The 20,154-nt window shown below is 34.7% G+C and overlaps 2 protein-coding genes and 1 long non-coding RNA gene across 5 annotated transcripts in view; 1 reads left to right on the top strand and 2 right to left on the bottom strand.

The window, feature by feature from the left end:
• Positions 1-1,662, bottom strand: part of card14 (caspase recruitment domain family, member 14) — a 30,535-nt gene extending 28,873 nt beyond the window's left edge. Inside the window, exons 1-2 of one of the 2 annotated variants that reach the window (XM_079629048.1) lie at positions 1,304-1,662; positions 179-316 (exon numbers count right to left, since the gene is read on the bottom strand). In XM_079629048.1, the coding sequence (XP_079485174.1) occupies positions 179-316; positions 1,304-1,514 (349 nt within the window). In that variant the 5' untranslated portion in view covers positions 1,515-1,662. The remainder of the gene's footprint in view (positions 1-178; positions 317-1,303) is intronic. The other variant, XM_079629049.1, reaches the window with a different exon arrangement.
• Positions 1,663-5,585: 3,923 nt separating this feature from the next.
• Positions 5,586-8,632, top strand: LOC307006885. 2 transcript variants are annotated; one of them, XR_013799541.1, is made up of 4 exons: positions 5,586-5,922; positions 5,985-6,074; positions 6,819-6,875; positions 8,382-8,632. It is a non-coding gene; the product is annotated as an uncharacterized lncRNA (long non-coding RNA). The 2 variants fall into 2 exon arrangements; XR_013799542.1 differs by having other exon boundaries at positions 5,597-6,074.
• Positions 8,633-18,588: 9,956 nt separating this feature from the next.
• The window catches only part of ccdc40 (coiled-coil domain 40 molecular ruler complex subunit), a 29,768-nt gene continuing 28,202 nt past the window's right edge, over positions 18,589-20,154 (bottom strand). Inside the window, exon 20 of the mRNA XM_079629473.1 lies at positions 18,589-19,005. Coding sequence (XP_079485599.1) covers positions 18,889-19,005 — 117 coding nt within the window. The 3' untranslated portion in view covers positions 18,589-18,888. The remainder of the gene's footprint in view (positions 19,006-20,154) is intronic.

Genomic DNA, 20,154 nt, shown 5'->3' on the forward strand with positions numbered 1-20,154 from the left:
AACACACACATGATAAAATATTCAGTTGTGCACATTTGTCAATGGTATTACATTGTCAGTTTAGAAGTCTAGATCGAGGCCTGGGGTTCAAATCCACAAATTTTACAGCTACCAGCTTTAACTACAAGTCTGAGTAATGCATCATCAGAAACTAAGATTAAAAAGTGAACTGACTGACCACTGAAGCCTGAAGGCTCAATGCTGGGCTCACGGCCAGTGATCTTAGTGTAGAGAGTTGGGTAATGAATCATCAGACTTTCGAGCAGAGCCATTGCTCCATTACGACCCTGTATATGTAACATGTCAAGCATATGACCTGTAGAAAAAGATTAACATTTCAGACAACATATCACAAATACTGCAAGATACATTCAAATGTTTTATTTTCAATACTGTCAATCAACTTTCAAGTATTCCTTAAATGAAGAGTTCACACAAAAAATGGAAATGATTTACTCACGCTCATGTCATTCCAAAACTATATGCTATTTATATCCGGGTTACAAAATGTACGCCACATTGTTTCTCACATAACCTGACACTATGCACTGCTTTTGAAATCGACATGCAAGTAGGCTAGACTTTATATTACTCACACAAAGCATTTAATTCTAGGCTAATTGTAGTTGTTTTTAGGCGTTTTGTCCTTTTTGGAGCTTGGCAGCCTTTTGGTCACTTTGAACATTGTATGGCAAGCAATTCTACTTTTGTTATGTCTACTTTCATATTTCACTGAATAAAAATGATAGCATACAGCAGTTTTGGATCAACATAAGAGTGAATAAATAATGAAAATAATGAAATTTAATTAATGGTGACCTACACTGGAAAAAAAATATGATAAGTAAGTCATAGCAACTTATGTTTTTACATAACATTACTTGAACTCATCAAAATTATTGTCTTAAAAGTCTTAAAAAATGAAGGCATCTACTGAACTAAGGTGAGATTTTTTCACTCTCGTCTTTTCAAAAATGAAAGTTTTTTTGTTTTGTTTATCAGCTTAACCTCTGCTGACATGTCTATCTGTATCTAGCCCATATTTCCATAAGCTATCAAATTTCAGAAAGATAAACCCCCCAACCTTGAACCTTCCAATAACTCTTAATTTTACATTTATCACTCTAATCATAAACAAATCATCAACTTAAATCCTGGAAGAAAACCCTTTCCATTAAATATTTTAGGTAAATATTAGAAAGCATGTTGTTGTTGTTTTTTCTTCTGTACTTCATTAACTTTTGTCATGCTCAGGTATGCAGTATTTCAAGCATCTCCCCCCTGATAAGTCAGAGTGTCTTACCGGTCCTCATGCAGCGGTTGGTGAAACGGGCATTGGTAAAAATCTCATCCTCATCCAGGTTTGAGAGGACACGTGCCTGGCGCAGGTAAGGGATGAGAACACAGGGACGGATGCCGAGAGAGATGGCATGGCGGTTATCGTCGATAAGATCCCACAGTTGTTCTTCTTCTAGATCCTTCAAGTCAGGAGTGTTCAGGACACTCTCAGCCATGCTGAAATCCTGAAGTCTAACACTTTGCCAAACACATAAAAACTAGGTTTTAAAATGAAGGCTTAAAAAATAAAAAAAATAACTCCAATGAAAACAACTCCAATGCTGGCATAAACACAACAGAAGTGAATGAGAAATGAGAAGAAGTGAGATTGTAAGGGAGGTTAAGTGAAATCTCCTCCCCTTTCACACCCACATGTGCATGAGAAAACCTGAATAACAAGAAGAGGTTTTCCCGACAACAGACACAGACGGACATACGCACACATACGCAGAGCATGTCATGTGGATTTCCCCTTGAATAAAAAGAAGCACTGCAATATAAACATTACTTAAAGATGCCTGACATTACAAATAGTTCATTTTCATTATGGGATTGGGGAATTACAGTATACAAAGACTATAGCAATACAAAGATTTTATTTATTTAGCAAACCGCAATTGATATACGAAAACATATACTCATTTTGTTCTTGTGCACATATACAGCATATACATATACAAGTTTGTTTTTGTGTGATTTGTCTGTGTCAAGCTAGTTCTTCCTATCTAAAGCAAATGAAACAGACTGTGAACAGGTACAAAGTCCAACAGGAAAAAAGGAAATGAAAGAGGGATTCTAAAGTTTATGGGAAATTACGTCACATGCAAACACAGCATGTACATCCTTTGCTGATGATAATCTGCCTTTGCGGAGGTATGAGGTGTGGTGGTGCAAAATCTGCTTATGTCACTTTAATGACAATTCTCTGCAAAGGACATACTTTAGTATTTCACTAGTGTTTCAGAGGAAAAGTTTTCATGTCAAAGTGTCTGTAAAAAAAAAAAAGGAACTAAGTTCTAAATAAAACCCCAAGAGTGGTTTAGGCACTATGACGGTTTACATCAGTCATGGTGACATGCACAACATTCCAGCATCAAGAAAACAAAACAATGTCCAGTTCTAAAACACGCTCATGTATCCGCATTCAAAGAGTTGTTGTTCTTTAAAGGACTCCTTTAGAAACCCTGACAAACAAACTAAAAAATATATAGAATTATCTACACCAAACAACTGTCAAAGCTGTTACTTCAAGATGTTGGAATTTTGAATCCTGCACGTTCTTCCTAAACTATGAAGTCGAAGAATTCCAAGTGAGCTCTTATAATAAACAGTGCAATATTAAGTAATTTATAATATTATGATTACAGTAATAGAAACATTGACCAGTTGTGCTGATATTACCTATGGAAATAAAGTCTATTTTTAAGCACACAATATCTTGTAAAAGCCTCATTGGCCTCAGTGAGGCATAAATGAGTAAACATTGTCGTCACCTCCATTTCCTCTTTTTTCAAAGATACAAGCCATGAAAAATCATTATGTTATAGCTTTTTCATTATAAATCTATTATGTTCCTGAAGACTCAACTGAACAAGTGTCATTACAAAAACAAACACACACACAGAGACGTTTATGTTGAGTTAGTTCAAATACTTTTGGTGTTATGACTGAACAACTGTTTTTTGAACAAATTAGAAAATGACTAACGCATATTACTCTAAAACACTCACTGGTCTATTCTATTACTGGTGTAATGATTTAAACAAAATACCTGCTATTTTTGGCATCTCAATCGTGTTAAACACGGTTAAGTCATTTACTGGAGTCGATTCTCCTACCTTGATTCAGAATTTTTAAATGAATTATTTTTGAGACGACACCTTGTTGACAGGCTGATTATTTCTGGTCAATTAGTTGACCAGCACTACCCTGCATAAACCCACCTGGATGTTCTTATCTAATCAGTCATTTCGTACAACCTAAAAACAACAAAAACAAGAACAGGAAATGTAAGAATGGATGAGAATGTGTTCAGTAGTTGACTATTGTTTTGATTAACCTAGGATTTTTGCATATGTATTTATTATAATCTGTATTAAATTGTACTAATAACAATAATGGATCGATGTTTTAAATGTAGAGATGCCAAACTGCCATCTCTAAATCAAACACACATAACAAAATCTGTATGAATATATTAGTCATTGCCCAGGCCTGAATGAAGGGTTGGGTGTATGACTGAAACAAGACTCCTGTTGTATTATAACAGTAAACAAAACCTCTGCTGCTATTATGTTCCTGAAGACTCAACTGAACAAGTGTCATTTACAAGCACACACATGTTGGGTTTTGATGTTTTATGGGGACATTTCATACATAGACATAAGGATTGTTATACAGTACAAACTGTATATATTCTATCCCCCAACCCTAAACATACCTCTAAACAGAAAATCAAAAAACAGTATTTAAAAGAAATTCTGATTCTGAATTTCTCAAAGCACATAATTAAAATTTAAAACATTTAAAATTAACTTTCATTAATACTAATTGTATCTTACATCTAATAGTTAACTGTATAGGTATGCTATATCATTTAGTATGATTTAAAAGCTATTTTTCACACACAGCTATCTGAATATATATACATATATATATACACTTTTAATTTAAATGTTCTATTAATTTAAATGTTCCATCTTTAAGAAATGCTCAACAAAGGGTCATTAGTTTTGACAGTCTTTCATGTATGATCTCAGAGCACTCTACAGTTCAAACTGTTGATCACTATATTTTGTCATCTGCTTTGGACATGTTGGACAAGCCCATACCCAGGTGAAAAAGACGTAGTATTAAATGTATTAAAAATATATTTGAAATTCAAATAGTATGTTTATAATACATTTGTATTTCCAACATGCTTATTTAAAGTGCATTAAAAATACATTGAATTGCATTTTAATATATTTATAAAAAATATACTAGTAGTACATTGGTAATAAATATATATTTAAGTATACTTTTAATAAATATGCTAATTAAAAGCATACTTTAAATATATTTCTAAACAGTATACTAATAGTACATTGGTAATAAATATATATTTAAGTATACTTTTAATAAATATGCTAATTAAAAGCATACTTTAAATATATTTCTAAACAGTATACTAATAGTACATTGGTATAAATATATATTTAAGTATACTTTTAATAAATATGCTAATTAAAAGCATACTTTAAATATATTTCTAAACAGTATACTAGTAGTACATTAGTAATAAATATATATTTAATTATACTTTTAATAAATATGCTAATTACAAGCATACTTTAAATATATTTCTAAACAGTACTAGTAGTACATTGGTAATAAATATATATTTAAGTATACTTTTAATAAATATGCTAATTAAAAGCATACTTTAAATATATTTCTAAACAGTATACTAGTAGTACATTGGTAATAAATACATATTTAAGTATACTTTTAATAAATATGCTAATTACAAGCATACTTTAAATATATTTCTAAACAGTATACTAGTAGTACATTGGTAATAAATATATATTTAAGTATACTTTTAATAAATATGCTAATTACAAGCATACTTTAAATATATAGTTTAAAAAGTGTACTAGAAGTATTTGGTAATAAATATATGCTTAATTATACTTTTAATAAATATGCTAATTACAAGCACACTTTAAATATATTTCTTAAAAGTGTACTAGAAGTATTTGGTAATAAATATATGCTTAGTTACACTTTTAAGAAATATGCTAAACACAACCATACTTTTAGTGAAGTTTTAGTGTATTTAAAGAAAACATGCTTATGTTGCTCTTAAAGTACATTTTATGTGTACTTTGTGTAAGAACATAGCAAAATGATTAAGATTTTAGTGTGTTTAAAATGTATAGGCCTACTGCAATATAGTTTAATTATTTATGTATTTATCATTTTAATATAAAAAAAATTACATTTACAATATACCAAATTATAATGTATTAGAAACATTTGTCAACTATTATTAGCATTTCAATAAGCTTACAATTATTATTTGTTGTAAAAGGCTACTTAATGCTGTTGTCTATTACATTATATTTTGTACTACTGAAATTCCCACAATAATTTCAGCAACATATTGTTTGAAATGCATCATAGATACATTTTCCAAAGAAATGTTAATTTCCAAAAAGGTGTTGTACTTGTTTAAATTTGAACAATGCGCATAACACACGTGACTAGTCCTGATTGGTTCCAGAGGCGTTGAACGGCTGTGATTGGTTCTTATGATAATCCGCTCGCATTTCACTCAGAGCTTCAGTTGCTGTGCGTGCGGTCCTTGAATGTGATTAGGTTTAGAAGTTTAAATTTAAACTGTTAAAATATTTATAGCGATCGTGTTTCTTTAGAGGACTTGGAGGAAACCACGCGATTGATATGGATTGGGTGATGTTTTTTGCGATTCACTTTTTGAAACGTGAACAGATCTGGTGAATCGTTCATCGGAGGGATATGAATGTCAGTTTTTCTATCGAAGATTAACGAAAGTCTTAAATGGTTTGGAACTACTTAAGGGTGAGTGATCATGACAGCATTTCGTATTTTTGCCACAAAGTGTAACATCACGTCTTTTTCAGATCAGCTACATTTGACCATCAGAGCCAAGCTTTTCAAGTCAAAGTCGAAGCAGACTCGAAGAGATGAAGATACTGCCTCAGAAGTTACTGGTAAGTTTTAGTTGCTGTTTGCATAAATAAATAGCTCACTGTTTAGTTGTTTTCCTAGGTGGAAAGGTCTGCTATGCATTTGCTAATATGACTTGCACGTGGGATACTGACGTTAACCGCTGTAACATGATGCTGACACTGAATTCTAGCAACTTCTGCACTGTCAAAGTCTAAAGTCTTTGATAAATCTGTTTAAAATCTACGTGGAGTCTTAAAACAACTAAAACATTGTCCAATGCATCTGCAAAAAAAATAATTAGTTATTATAATATGTACATCATTACATTAATATCATTTTTATTTGCTGAAGCTGTGTATTTATTTCTGATTTCCTGAAGAATTTGCCTTCGTTGTCATGATGTAAATGATCTTTAAAAAGTTTGAAAATAACATGTTATGAATATAGTTACCTTTGTCTTGAGCTGACCAGCCAATAAGGGTAGTGTGTGTTGATTGGTGTTTATATTTGTTCAAGATTGATAACCTTATTGCCTTTTTGATAACTTTCTAATATATATTTCTAATTACAAATAAGTACAAAGATTAAATTGTTAAAAGGGATGCTTATAAGCGTCTGAAACTGCTGAGTCTGTGAAGGGTTTTGATTATATTACTCACCAAGTACATTGTACTCAGCGTACTGTCATTCTTAAAAACAAAACAAATCATTCTTCATAATTTGCCTGCCTTATATGTTTGTGTATATAAATATAAATCTCTCGGTTTTTATTTGTTGTTTTTCAGACTAGCTACTATAGAAGAAAAACAGAAATCTGAATGCAGAGACAAGCAGAGAAGAGAGTAAGTAGAGATGATCCGATTGATTCCATTTTCGCGTGATCGGCCATGACCTCGGGCGCCGTATGATTAACATCGCGCAACATCGGCAATCACACATGCACACGGAACACAGATGTAGAAAACCTCGTGAATTACGGTCATTTCACACACCGCAAGCGTGAGCAACGTGTTTTTTTTTTTTTTTTTTTTTGGTGTGGATGCTCTCATTGATTGACATTCACGCCGGAAAAAATATGCGGAGCAGGAGCAGTGCGTGAGCGTCAAGCCGGAGCGTTACGTAATTAAAGCAGGAGCTCACGCTCAATTAAAGTGAAAACACGCTTTTGATGGACAAAATAAATATGATTTCACACAAAAAATGCCCAAAATGCACAGAATTTGCATGTCTAGTGTGTTTAACAAGAACTGAATAGGCTAGAAAATTAACACAAAAATATTTGTAGAAAATGTACCTATTTAAACTTGTTTTAATTATTCAGTTTGGGTAAAAGTTTATGGTGTTTTATTAAAAAAATTTAATAAATGAAGAGTTCAGATGCAATTTAAGCCTCTAAGTGCCAATCTGAAATTTTCTTCTAGAATGATCATTTTTATAAAGCTTGAATATTTAAGTTCAGTAATGTATCTTAAATGGCAACGAAAATTACCTATTATTTGTCATTTAAGTGAAATTACTGAACTTAAATATATGAGCTTGATAAAAATTATAATTTTAGAATAAAATTTCAGATGGCACTTAAAAGCGTTTGAATCTGAACTCTTCAAATATGTGTGTGTGCTGTAAAGGGGTTGGAAAAAATTTAATCGGAATCGGCTAAAATCGGTATCGGCAGGTCAAACTCAATGAAGAATCGAAACCGGCCTAGAAAATTGTAATCGGTGCATCTCTAGTATGTTTCTGTACATCACTTTTTTTTGCTCTCGAAGTCAAAGACTAAAACAAATAATAATGCTAAAAATAAAGATTAGCATTTGTTATACATTATAATTATTATACTTGTTGGCTGGGTACTTTTTCAGTTAAACAGTTACATTTTCTTTTTTTTTTCTTTTTTTTGCTGTGATACAGTGTCATGTATACATGTAGACCTCACTGTTGTTCAGCAACACGTAATGTTTGTGCTATTTTATGTCGATATTTTATTAACTCCTTTATTGCATTTTATTAACATTTTATATTGGATGTCTTCTGTTAAAATATATGAACTAAGCATTACATGCCATTTTAAAAAAATGTCTAGGTTACGACTGTAACCTCTCTTCCCTGAGAACAGGGAATGAGACAGTGCATGATGGCGCTTTGGGGGAATGCCTTTGGGAAATCACGGCAATCGAATTTGGCGACAACCTATGACACTATTAGTGCAACCCAGAAGTATAAAAGGGGCGCCTAGATACGCAGTGCAAGTTCCCTTCGAAAGGGAACAGTGACTTTTTTAACGGATGTTAATTTTGCTTTAATATTTAAAAAAAATTAAAAATAATAATCTTTTTCCCTTTTCATAGATACTGTGATCAAACCGTTTCCGACCACGACAGTGTCTGAGGTGCGAGCACTGATCAGAAGAAAATGCAACAATGAGGCAAACTCCAAGACCAATCATTTCAATTCGCTTGAAGGATGAAGGACTGTTTGCAGCTATTGTATTTAACTTTGTTTGACTTGAAGGAATAGTTCACTTTAAAATTAAAATTGTCATCATTTACTCACCCTCATGTTGTTTCAAACCTGTATGAATTTATTTCTTCTGCTGAACACAAAGGAATATATCTAGAAGAATGTCAGTAACCAGTCTGGGTCCCATTGATTTCCATCGTATAATTTTTCCTACTATGGAAGTCAATGGTACCCAGAAACTGTCTGGTTACTGACATTCTTCTAAATATCTTCCTTTGTGTTCAGCAGAAGAAATAAATTCATACAGGTTTGAAACAACTTAAGGGTGAGTATATGATGACAGAATTTTCATTTTAAAGTGAACTATTCTTTTAAGTTCGTTTTTTGTTGTTGTTCTGTTTAATACTTATTATATAATTTTATGTTAATGTATTTTGTTTCATTTTCATATGTTGCTGTACTAATGTAGTGCATTAATGTTTACTATCTTTCAAAGAGCGTTTGTATGTGTTTTATACTATTGTTTTTACTGTGTTTAACTGAATTATAATTTTTAACTTTTTTTTAATACATTAAAATATATTTTAATGTATTAAATACATTAATAATGTGTTTTGTACTATTGTTTTTACTGTGTTTAACTGAATTATAATTTTTAACTGTATTTTTAATACATTAAAATATATTTTAATGCATTAAATACATTAATAATGTGTTTTGTACTATTGTTTTTACTGTGTTTAACTGAATTATAATTTTTAACTTTTTTTCATATATAAAAATATATTTTAATGTATTAAATACATTAATAATGTGTTTTGTACTATTGTTTTTACTGTGTTTAACTGAATTGTAATTTTTAACTGTATTTTTATTACATTAAAATATATTTTTTTCATACTGAATGGTTTTGTAAAAATATATTTTTAATATACTAATAGTGGGTCTTATAGTGTTCTACTAATACATTATTAATAACCTGATATTATATTTAAAGTATACTGGGAACACATTAATATGATGTTAAAAATATATTTAAGTTGTATTTCGAAAGTACATTTAAAATGTATTAAAAATACAATTTAAAGAAGTGCTATTAAATTACACTAAATGTACTTAAAATAGTTCCATTTTAACACAATTAAGTATATTAAAATATATTACTATTACATTAAAATTGAACTTAAATACATATAAAAGTACATTTAGTATACTTGAAGTTGTTCCAAAATAACACATTTAATACATAATTAATACAATACACTTAAAATACATTAAGTATATCAAAATAAGCACACTTTAAATATATTTCCTTTTCACCTGGGTAGGAGAGAACGTGTTGTTTAATTTGTTAAATCATCTGCTTGGTATACCACTGAGCTCAGGGCTCATATATAAATCATATTTAACTGTCCATAAGCTAATGTATGATGAACTTTTGAGTCAATACGCTGTAGCACTTAAGACAGTAAGAACAAAGTACTCGTCTGTCATTAATGATGGTGTTCCAAATCCCAACAAGATTTTTAAGACGATCAACAGAATTCTTGCACCAATTAAGCCATCAATGTGTTCTTCTGTGCAGAAGTGTAACACATTTCTTAGTTTTTTTTTGTTACTATTATAATTATCCATTATATTATTACCTATCCAGTTAATTTAGCTGAAACAGCATTCTCCAGTTTTAACATAGTCACTACTGATTATATTTCAAAACTAGTGATGGCAATGAATACAACTACAAGTACCCTCGACCCAATCCCAACATCTGTTCTTAACACTAGAAGTGCCAGAATTCCATAACTACTAGAACTGCCACAAGCGGTAATTTTGACTGCTAGATTCCAAACTCTATATCTTTAATGATAAATACCCAATTGAGAGATTAATGCATTTATTGTATTAGGATATCTTTTAAAAACAAAACAACACCAAACTGTACATTTAAACAAGTTTAATTATACATTTATAAATAATAATATAATTAGTAGCCTACCGTAATTACCGCATATTCACATATTCAAAACATTTCCATATCCATTCAACATAACTCAGAACAAGATAATAACGACTAAAAGTATCTTATTTAATTATAAAACATTTTATTTTAATATAATAACAGAGAAAATAGTCTAATAACTCGTTTATAATAGAGAATATCTACATAAATAGATAACATTTATTATTAGCCTATTTCTGATCAACAAATTTAATCTAATATACTTTTTGTTTGTAGAAATTAGCATATATGCAAACACTCAGGACCGCTACTGACCTTTCTGTTGATAGTGAGAGAGACAAAGGTCAACTGCGGGAAATGTAACAAAAGAATACCGCGAAATTCAGTGCAGTCAATATGACCGTCTATGGCCAATTTTTTTTATTTTTTTTGCCTTATGTGTAATTTATATGAAAAACATTTCAAATGAAAATACAGACACTTTTAGGAAAAGTCAGGTACCAGCAAGTTTTTTTTTTAAAGCATGTATTTAGTCTTACTAGCATTTAAAAGCAGTTGGAGACCACAAAAGGCATGTTGTATGGCATTAAAACTAGTTTGAAGGTTAATTAACACAGAGTCCAAAGAGGGGCCGGATGTATACAAAATGATGTCGTCTGCATACAAATGGATTAACAAATCACCAGCAGCACTGGCAATATCATTGATGTATATAGAAAATAGGGTTGGCCCAATAATTTAACCCTAGGGCACCCCCATGGAGACTGTCAGAGGACTGGACAGCATGCCCTTCGATTTTACACACTTAACTCTCTCTGAGAAATAGTTGGAGAACCAAGCGAGGCAGTCACTTGAGAAACCAAGGCTACCGAGTCTGCCAATAAGAATGCGGTGATTGACAGAGTCACAAGCCTTGGCGAGATCGATGAAGACGGCTGCACAATAATGTTTACTATCGATAGAGGTTATGATGTCGTTAAGTACCTTGAGCGTAACAGAAGTGCATCCATGACCAACTCGAAAACCAGATTGCATAGCAGAGAAAATACGATGGAGTTCAAAATGTTCAGTGATCTGTTTCTTAATTTGGCTTTCGAATATTTTAGCAAGACATAGAAATAGGCAGAATAGATATAGGTCTATAACAATTTGGATCTAAAGTGTCTCCCCCTTTGAAGAGGGGGATGATCGCGGCAGCTTTCCAATCTCTGGGGATCTCACATGATACAAAAGAGAGGTTGAATAGGCTGGTAATAGGAATAGCAATAATTTCGGCTGATAGTTTTAAGAAGAAAGGGTCCAAATTGTCTAGCCCAGCAGATTTGTAAGGATCCAGGTTTAACAGCTCTTTCAAAACATCAGCTGTCTGGATTTGCGTAAAAGAAAAATGTGGAGGGCTTGAACAAGATGCTGCAGGAGGTACAAAGCTCTTGGGCGGGATAGAAGTAGCCAAATGAAAAGCATGACCAGCTGCAGCAAAGTGCTTATTCAAATTTTGAATTATCAATGATTTATCGGTGAAAACAGTATTTCCAAGCTTCAATGCAGTGGGCAACTGGGAGGAGATGCTCTTATTCTCCAAAGACTTTACAGTGTCCCAAAACTTTTGGGAGTTAATACTACAGGAGGCAAATTTCTGTTTGAAAAAACTGGCCTTTGCTTTTCTAACTGACTGTATTTGTTCCTGGTTTCCCTAAAAAGTTGCATATCGCGGGGACTTTTTGATGCTAATGCAGTGCGCCACAAGATGTTTTTATGTTGATTAAGAGCAGTCAAGTCTGGGGTGAACCAAGGGCTATATCTATTCTTAGTTCTCAGTTTTTTAAAAGGAGCATGCTTATTTAATATGGTGAGAAAATAATTTTTAAAGAAAAACCAGGCATCATCTACTGATGGGATAAGGTCAATATCCTTCCAGGATACCCGAGACAGATCGAATAAAAAAGCTTGTTCACAGAAATGTTTCAAAGAACGTTTGACAATGATAAGGGGTGATCGTTTGACTGCAAACCCATTTCGAACACAAGCAATTAAGCAGTGATCGCTCAGATCCTGGTTGAAAACAGAGGAGGTATAATTGGAGGGCATGTTAGTCAGAATGATATCTATGATAGTACCCGCATTTACGGATTTAGAGTTGTACCTGGTGGGTTCACTGATGATTTGTGTAAGTTTGAGAGCATCTATCTTAGATTGAAGAACAGCCGGTGCGTTAAGCATGTCCCAGATTAAATCGCCCAACAACACAAACTCTGAAGATAGATGAGGAGCAATCAGTTCACATATAGCATCCAGAGCACGGCCAGGAGCTGAAGGACGTCTGTAACAAGGCAGCAACAGTGAGCGACTTATTTCTTGAGAGATGGATTTTTAAGAGTAGAAGCTCAAACTGTTTAGGCACAGACCTGGACAGTATGACATAACTCTGCAAGTTATCTCTGCAATAGATTAAAACTCCGCCTCCCTTGGTAGTTCTATCTTGACGAAAAATGTTGTAGTTCGGAATAGCAATTTCAGAATTTTTGATGGCTTTCCTGAGCCAGGATTCAGACACGGCTAGGACATCAGGGTTAGTTGAATGTACTAAAGCAGTGAATAAATCAAACTTAGGAAGGAGGCTTCTGATGTTAACATGCAAGAAACCAAGTTTATTCCGGTTACAAAAGTCAACAAATGAGAGCCCCTGGGGAGTAGGTGTAATACTGGGGGCTACAGGACATGGGTTTAACTCTACATCACCAGAGGAACAAAGAAGTAGTAAAATAACTATCCGACTAAGAGCTTTCAGAACTGGTCTTCTTGTCCTTTGGGTACATAGAATAATAGAAACAGAATTCTGAACATGGTGGAATAAATTAAAAACATAATATATCACCAAGGGTATAGTAAAGTGTGAATTAAGTGGTGAGGGTATAGTAAAGTGTGAATTAAGTGGTGGCAAACACAGGTGTTGAGTAATAAAAAGAGAGGTTGCGTCTCTAGAAACACCAGTTAAACCTGGTAAAGTCTCCGCATATTTGGGGGGTGAAACAAAGGAGCTATCAAAGATTTGTTGAGAGGGACTGGGGGCTCTAAAATAAAATAAAACAATAATAGCTAACCTAAACAGCAGCATACAAGATATATTAAAAATAAAGAAATATGATATACTACACAAACAGACCTGCAGGCACCAATAGTAAAGCCAAGTAATCAGCATCCGAGAGGCAGCAAAGAGGCAACAGTTCAGTGCACTAGAAGATTGCGAGACACGGCACCCAGAGCGCCCACGGGCCGAGGCTACTAGTCGAAACTTCAACGATCACATACGCCGGCAGATCAGCTGCAGTGGCTCAATGGAGCTCCGCGCCGACAACAGAAAGTCCAGGCAGGCCGACAAGATAAAGCTACAATGGCCCGGGCTACCAGGCCAAGGATAACAGACGAAGCCTCAACGACCACGCCAGTAGATCAGCCGCGGTGGCTCAGCAGGGCTCCGCACCGACAGTTAAAGATCCAGGAAGGCCGACAAGGCAAAGCTGCGATGGCCGAGGCTCTCAACCCAGGGGTAACGGACGAAGCTTCAATGATCGCGCCGGCAGATCAGCCGCTTTGGCTCAGCGGAGGCCGAGGACAACAGACGAAGCCTCAACGACTACACCGGCAGACCATCCGCGATCGCTCAGTAGGGCTCCGCGCCGACAACAAAAGATCCAAGCAGGCCGACAAGGTAAAGCTGCAATGATATCAGTAAATCCAGAGATGTGGATGGGAACACAATCTGATAAGCGCTAATTTGGTAGCGCACTATACAGACTGGCCAATATTGTCCGAGCTAAAAGCTGATGCAGGCAGAACCGTGGTAAGGACCGCTAGCAGAGGCAAGCAATGGCCAGTAGCTAGTTTGCAAGCTAGCCAGCAGGCCAGCCTCTGACTGCAGGTCAGTAAGTAAGGTTAAAAAGGTTAAAAAAGCAAATCAAAAAGAATAAAAATATATGGAAAGGCAGATTGATTAAAAACTCTTTACACGGAACATAAGACGAGACACAAAAACACGTCCGCACTGTTGCGCCATCTTGGGAGGATGTGTGGAACATGACTATGAGAAAGCATTTGACAACATGGACATGCAGACACTCTGGAAGCTTCTACGACATTATGGAGTACCCATAAAGATCACCAATATCATCCGGAACTCATACGACGGACTGTCCAGCAGAGTGATCCACGGCACACAAGCCACGGACAACTTCCAAGTGCGGACTGGCGTAAGACAGGGGTGCCTGCTTTCTCCTTTCCTGTTTCTGCTTACCATAGACTGGGTCATGAGGACATCAACAGCACAGAGAAGGAACGGTATTCAGTGGACCCTATGGAAACAGCTGGGCGACCTGGCACTTCTCTCACACACCCAGCAACAGATGCAGGAGAAGACTAACACTGTGGCAGAGAACTCCATATGCATTGGGCTGAACATCCACAAAGGAAAGACCAAGGTCCTCAAGGTCAACGGAGCCGACACAGCACCCATCAAGCTGGAAGATGAAGCGCTGGAGAAGGTGGAGAGTTTCACGTACCTTGGCAGCATCATTGACAAGCAGGGAGGTACCGATGCAGACGTACGAGTGCGTATCGGCAAGGCAAGAACAGCTTTCCAGCAGCTGAAGAAGGTATGGAACTCCAGTGCCCTGACCATCCACACTAAGATTAAACGCTTCAATACCATCATGAAGCCAATACTCCTATATGGAGCAGAAACATCGAGAACAAATGGGACTAGAGGTGAATGATGAACCCTTTAAGGTGTGGTTATGAGTACATCAGATTACCGAAGTGCATAAGATGGACAACTTACAAGTGATTAAGTTGAGTGTGGCTGTGTAAGAGTTACGTTATCTTGTGGAAAGATAAAATATTGTTAAACTCTGATAAAAGATTAAAACTAATAACTCTGAAACTAATAAGGGGAAGAACCTTAGGTTACACTATCTTTTAAGGTGACGTGGTTACATTGTACTTACTCAAATAATATTCATTAACTACATGAACTTCACGTGTTTGTGATACAGAGTAATTACTTACTTAATTACTTAGTACTAGACGTTGTAATAACATGTAACAAAATGTAATTAACATGTAACTAAGTTATGGAACAGCCTGTACTTACAGATTGTAATTATGCACATGTAATAGGCAGCTACTGTTACACATATGTAACAAGCCGAGATGGATAAGGTTTATAGATACACATGAAGTACACTTAAAGGGACACTTTTTGCATTAAACGCAGTTGTTGTCTTTCATACAAATGCGCCCTAAAGTTACTTGTCTTTTCTCGGTCAAGAAGGCACCAAATTCAAAATTTATTTTACATTTCGACTACATATATGACCCACTTTCAATAAAGATTAATGTTCTTACGGGTGAAATGCTCCTTTAAGTACAATCTTGATACACTTTATTTTATGTAGCTTATCCCTGTGTAATATTATGTAATTTTAATGTAATTAGGAAACTACTGCATATATTTAAGCTGTGAACTAGTGAGTTAAATCAAACTAAGGCACAGATGGATAAGGTATGTATACACAAAGTACACTTAAGTACATTCTTGATACACTTTATTTTACGTAGCTTATCCCTGTGTAATATTATGTAATTGCAATGTAATTAGGAAGCTACTGCATGTATTTAAGCTGTGAACTAGTGAGTTAATTAAGATGGATAAGGTATGTAGAAACACATGAAGTGCACTAAAGTACAATCTTGATACACTTTATTTTATGTTACATACGTACGTATAATGCTAAAGAACGTACAAAATTACCATGTGTAACAGCAGGCTTTTCCCGACCTTAGTAGCCTAACATGTTTAAGTACTTGTTGTTACATTGTGTAGTACTAAGTACTTTCTTATATAATTACACTGTACCAAGTCTGTAACACAACAACTCTCTGTATGCAACCGACTCGGCTTGTTACATATGTGTAACAGTAGCTATACCTATTACATGTGCATAATTACAATCTGTAAGTACAGGCTGTTCCATAACTTAGTTACATGTTAATTACATTTTGTTACATGTTATTACAACGTCCACAACTAAGTAATTAATTAAGTAATTACTCTGTATCACGGACACTGTAAAATAAAGTATTACCGGTTTAGGGTAGTTACATGTAATTATGCAGAATTTGCTGTTATTACTATAGAAAGTACATGTAGTAACGTGTAACTAAGTCACATTTAAATTGTGTTACTGAACCTTATTGTGCATCAAACAAATAAATCAAAGATTATTTGTCATTAACTATCATCAGCTATATTACATCTAATGTACGTTAGAAAACACTATACTGATGATATATAACAATGCCAAGGTCTGGGAAAGATGTTTGGTAAAGACGAAAAAATATTTACGTTCCTCATGGTTGAGTGAGCAGTCCGATGGAGGTGACATATTCCAATGGTTGGGCTGGGTGACAATGCAGTGGGGAAAGGATCTGGAATCCGTTTCAATAGCCTTGAACACAAAGCTCTGTGGGATGCTGGAGCACCAAAGGCTCCTAAAGTCTGGAAAATACAGATGAAGCCCTGAAGTAAGTAGAGAACATCCTTAACAATCTGGAACACGCAGACTAATAAACCTTGAAGTTAAGGTTTGCTCTCCTGAGCTTAACCTTTTTGCAAATATCCGTCTGTCTTCTGCCTCTCTGGGCCAGACACTCAACGATGTACTTTGTCAATAAACATTTGTCTCTCTGGCATGGAAACTTGGAATGTGCTGTAGTTGTTACAGTCTCACTGAACAAAGACTGAACGTAGTGTTTGTTAATGTCTGGAGGCTCAGAATGTGGTCGAATCTGTTGCTGCCTCACAGGCTGTAGACTCAGATTATGGAATCTGTTGTTGTCTCTGTACGAACTAGAGTCTCAGAACGGTGTGTCTATTATGTCTCACCTGGTGGGAGACTCAGAACTTGTATCTGTTGCTGCCTTCCCGTGAGTCTGTTACAGTCTCAGCCTTGCAGGCCAAGACTCAGAACAAGGAGTGTCTGCTGGGTACCTTTATTTATTACTTTCTGATGAGGAGGAGATTGCAATTTGGTGTTTCTCCACTCCAGTGCTTCGATTGGCTGATGGCATCAGAGGGGACACACACAGTGCAGCACACCCTTCTTTCCACTGTGGAACTCATCTGCATAAAGCACACAGTTATAAGTCTTTAAAGTGTCTTTAAGGTTTTACAGATGGATGTCTCACTTTCCAAACCACCACCAGAATACCTTTGGCAATATTCTAAACAAAGACAGTCCTTGATGTTTTAATGAATATCATTGCCTCTAACAACTGAAATAAACCTGTATAAATATTTCCGTGTTAATTTTTGTAAATTTTGATATGCTGCTTTTTTACATTTAACGTGTGTAAAAAATACCATTCAAAAGTTTGGGATTAGATTCTTTGTGTTTTATGTTCTTGTGGGCTGGGTTTTGAATTGAAGATGTTAAAAATACCGTGGTAATCCTAATTATCTGTTCACTTTCAAAAGTCAACTCGTCAAGTTGTCCTGTCAAATTTGTCTAGACTTTTTTATTTTTTTACATGTGTCATAGGTAGCTGTTTAGCCATTTTTGCAATAATATAAACAGGGCGCTGCTAGTTGGAATACAGATATTAGTGCAAAGAAGAACATAACATTACTACTGGCGTGACGTATCTGAAAAGATGAAGCATATTTTTATTAATGTTAATATAGAGTTCTAATGCATGCCAAAACAAATCACATTTAAAATAATTATTGAGGAATTGTACAACATTACAAAAATAGTATAATTTTAAAAAATATATGCATTTCCATGGATCTGACAATATTGTACATCTGTCAAGCTGTTCATTTAGCTCCGCCCAGCTTCAAGCTTCTGCTTTTCTCCACTTTCCCTCATTGGTTTCACTTCGGCTACTGATAATATCACACATCTTTTGCCGTGAGCTTCTAATTTATTGTAATTTAGCTTTCAGTTTTGTTTCAGGGTTATTTCAGAAGCCATTGCACTAATGTAGATGCTCTTTGACCCTCATCATATGTATATATCCTATGGATTTTTGATTTATTTAAATAAATCATGGTTAAGTGATAAGAAATTTATGGAAAATTGTTTAAAAGAGATTTTATTTAAGATACTCCATCACAATGCTTTTTCCACAAAGTAAATATGGTTGCAACAGTGTTTACACTGATTCATTAAAGTTTAGTTTAACATGGACTGTTTTGCTATATCTGAAGACATCCTTCACCCACCTCTTGATAAAAACGTTCTTACCATAACAGAGATTCAGTCTCTATATCGCTGTCATTATAATAAACCAGACCTCGAACTAACCAGGACAAAAGCTGCCAAACATGTATGTATGTACATACATGTCCTTTATTTCATGTAATAAGTATTTCAGGGTTACTGGCGGCCCTGAAGTCCATTGTATAGGCGTTCTGCCAATGTGAGGTTGATCCTGTGGAGAGCGCTGTGGTGCTGAGGGTACTCTTCAGCCAAATTCTGGATAATGGAGCTGACCTGAGATAAGAGTGCAGGAATTAATTAGCATCATTGTTTTTTTTTACTTTTTTTTTTTTTAAATCCCAAGCTTCTGCTTCACTTTACCCCATTGGTTTTACTTCAGCTACTGATAATACCACACAACTTTTGCCTTGCTTGCCGTAAGCTTCTCATTTATTGTAATTTACCTTTAACTGAAAATTAATTTTGGGTCTACAACTAGACATTACAATCTGAATTTGCTATGCATGCTGCTACTGTTAATATTTGCTAACATTGCAATATGAATTTCACAAATTCTCTGTCTGTATCCATGGACTTTCATTTTTATATTATTTTGTCTTACTTTGCCTGTGTTCAGTTCCAGTGTGTTTAGTTCCTGTTTCCTTGGTTGCCATAGTTATTAATTGATTGATTGTTTAATTCATTAGTCTCACCTGCTCCTCGTTCCTGTGTATTTATGCCCTTCAGTTTCTACAGCTATTGTCTTGCATTGTAACGTGCTGATTTGTATCTGTGTTTGATTCATAGTTTTGATTAAATTTTATTTCACCGTTCATTGTTTTCAAGCCTCATTATTCTGGATCGTCTACTCAAGCCAGCAACTGACACTAAATTTGCTATGCATGCTGCTACCGTTTTTTTATTTTTATTCAGAGCATCTTTATAGATGAATTGAACTAATTTCATAATTTATTAACTTTACACTATTACTGAACCAAACCTTATTAACACAGAACTAACGGCAGCTTTTTTAATGTTGAATGTTTTTAACTGCTGAAATTACTCATGATTATACGACCGCAATGCCACGCAAATTGTGATGCTTTCAACACCGTTTTCTCACATCGACGACATAAGCCATTTGGTGCTGTTGTATAGACAATGATAACGTGAACGCTGCTGCTTATATACTTAGTAACTTAGTCCTACCCCGAATACAAGAGAGTAAAAAATATGTCACTTGGTTTTAGAACTTGTACATGTTTGCTTGTTTAGAAAATAAAAGGCTGACAAACGCAATAATGCACCGATATTAGGAGTAAAAGAACATTTGTTTATCTAAAAGTTGAATGTCAGAGGAACTCTGAAAGCACGCTACAAACTGCTAAAGCAAAGGCTAACCAGCTATTTAAATGATGAGCAGCAAGCTCATTGGCTGCAGAT

Source organism: Phoxinus phoxinus (assembly GCF_949152265.1).
Source record: "Phoxinus phoxinus genome assembly, chromosome: 11".
In the NCBI taxonomy this organism is placed as follows: domain Eukaryota; kingdom Metazoa; phylum Chordata; class Actinopteri; order Cypriniformes; family Leuciscidae; genus Phoxinus; species Phoxinus phoxinus.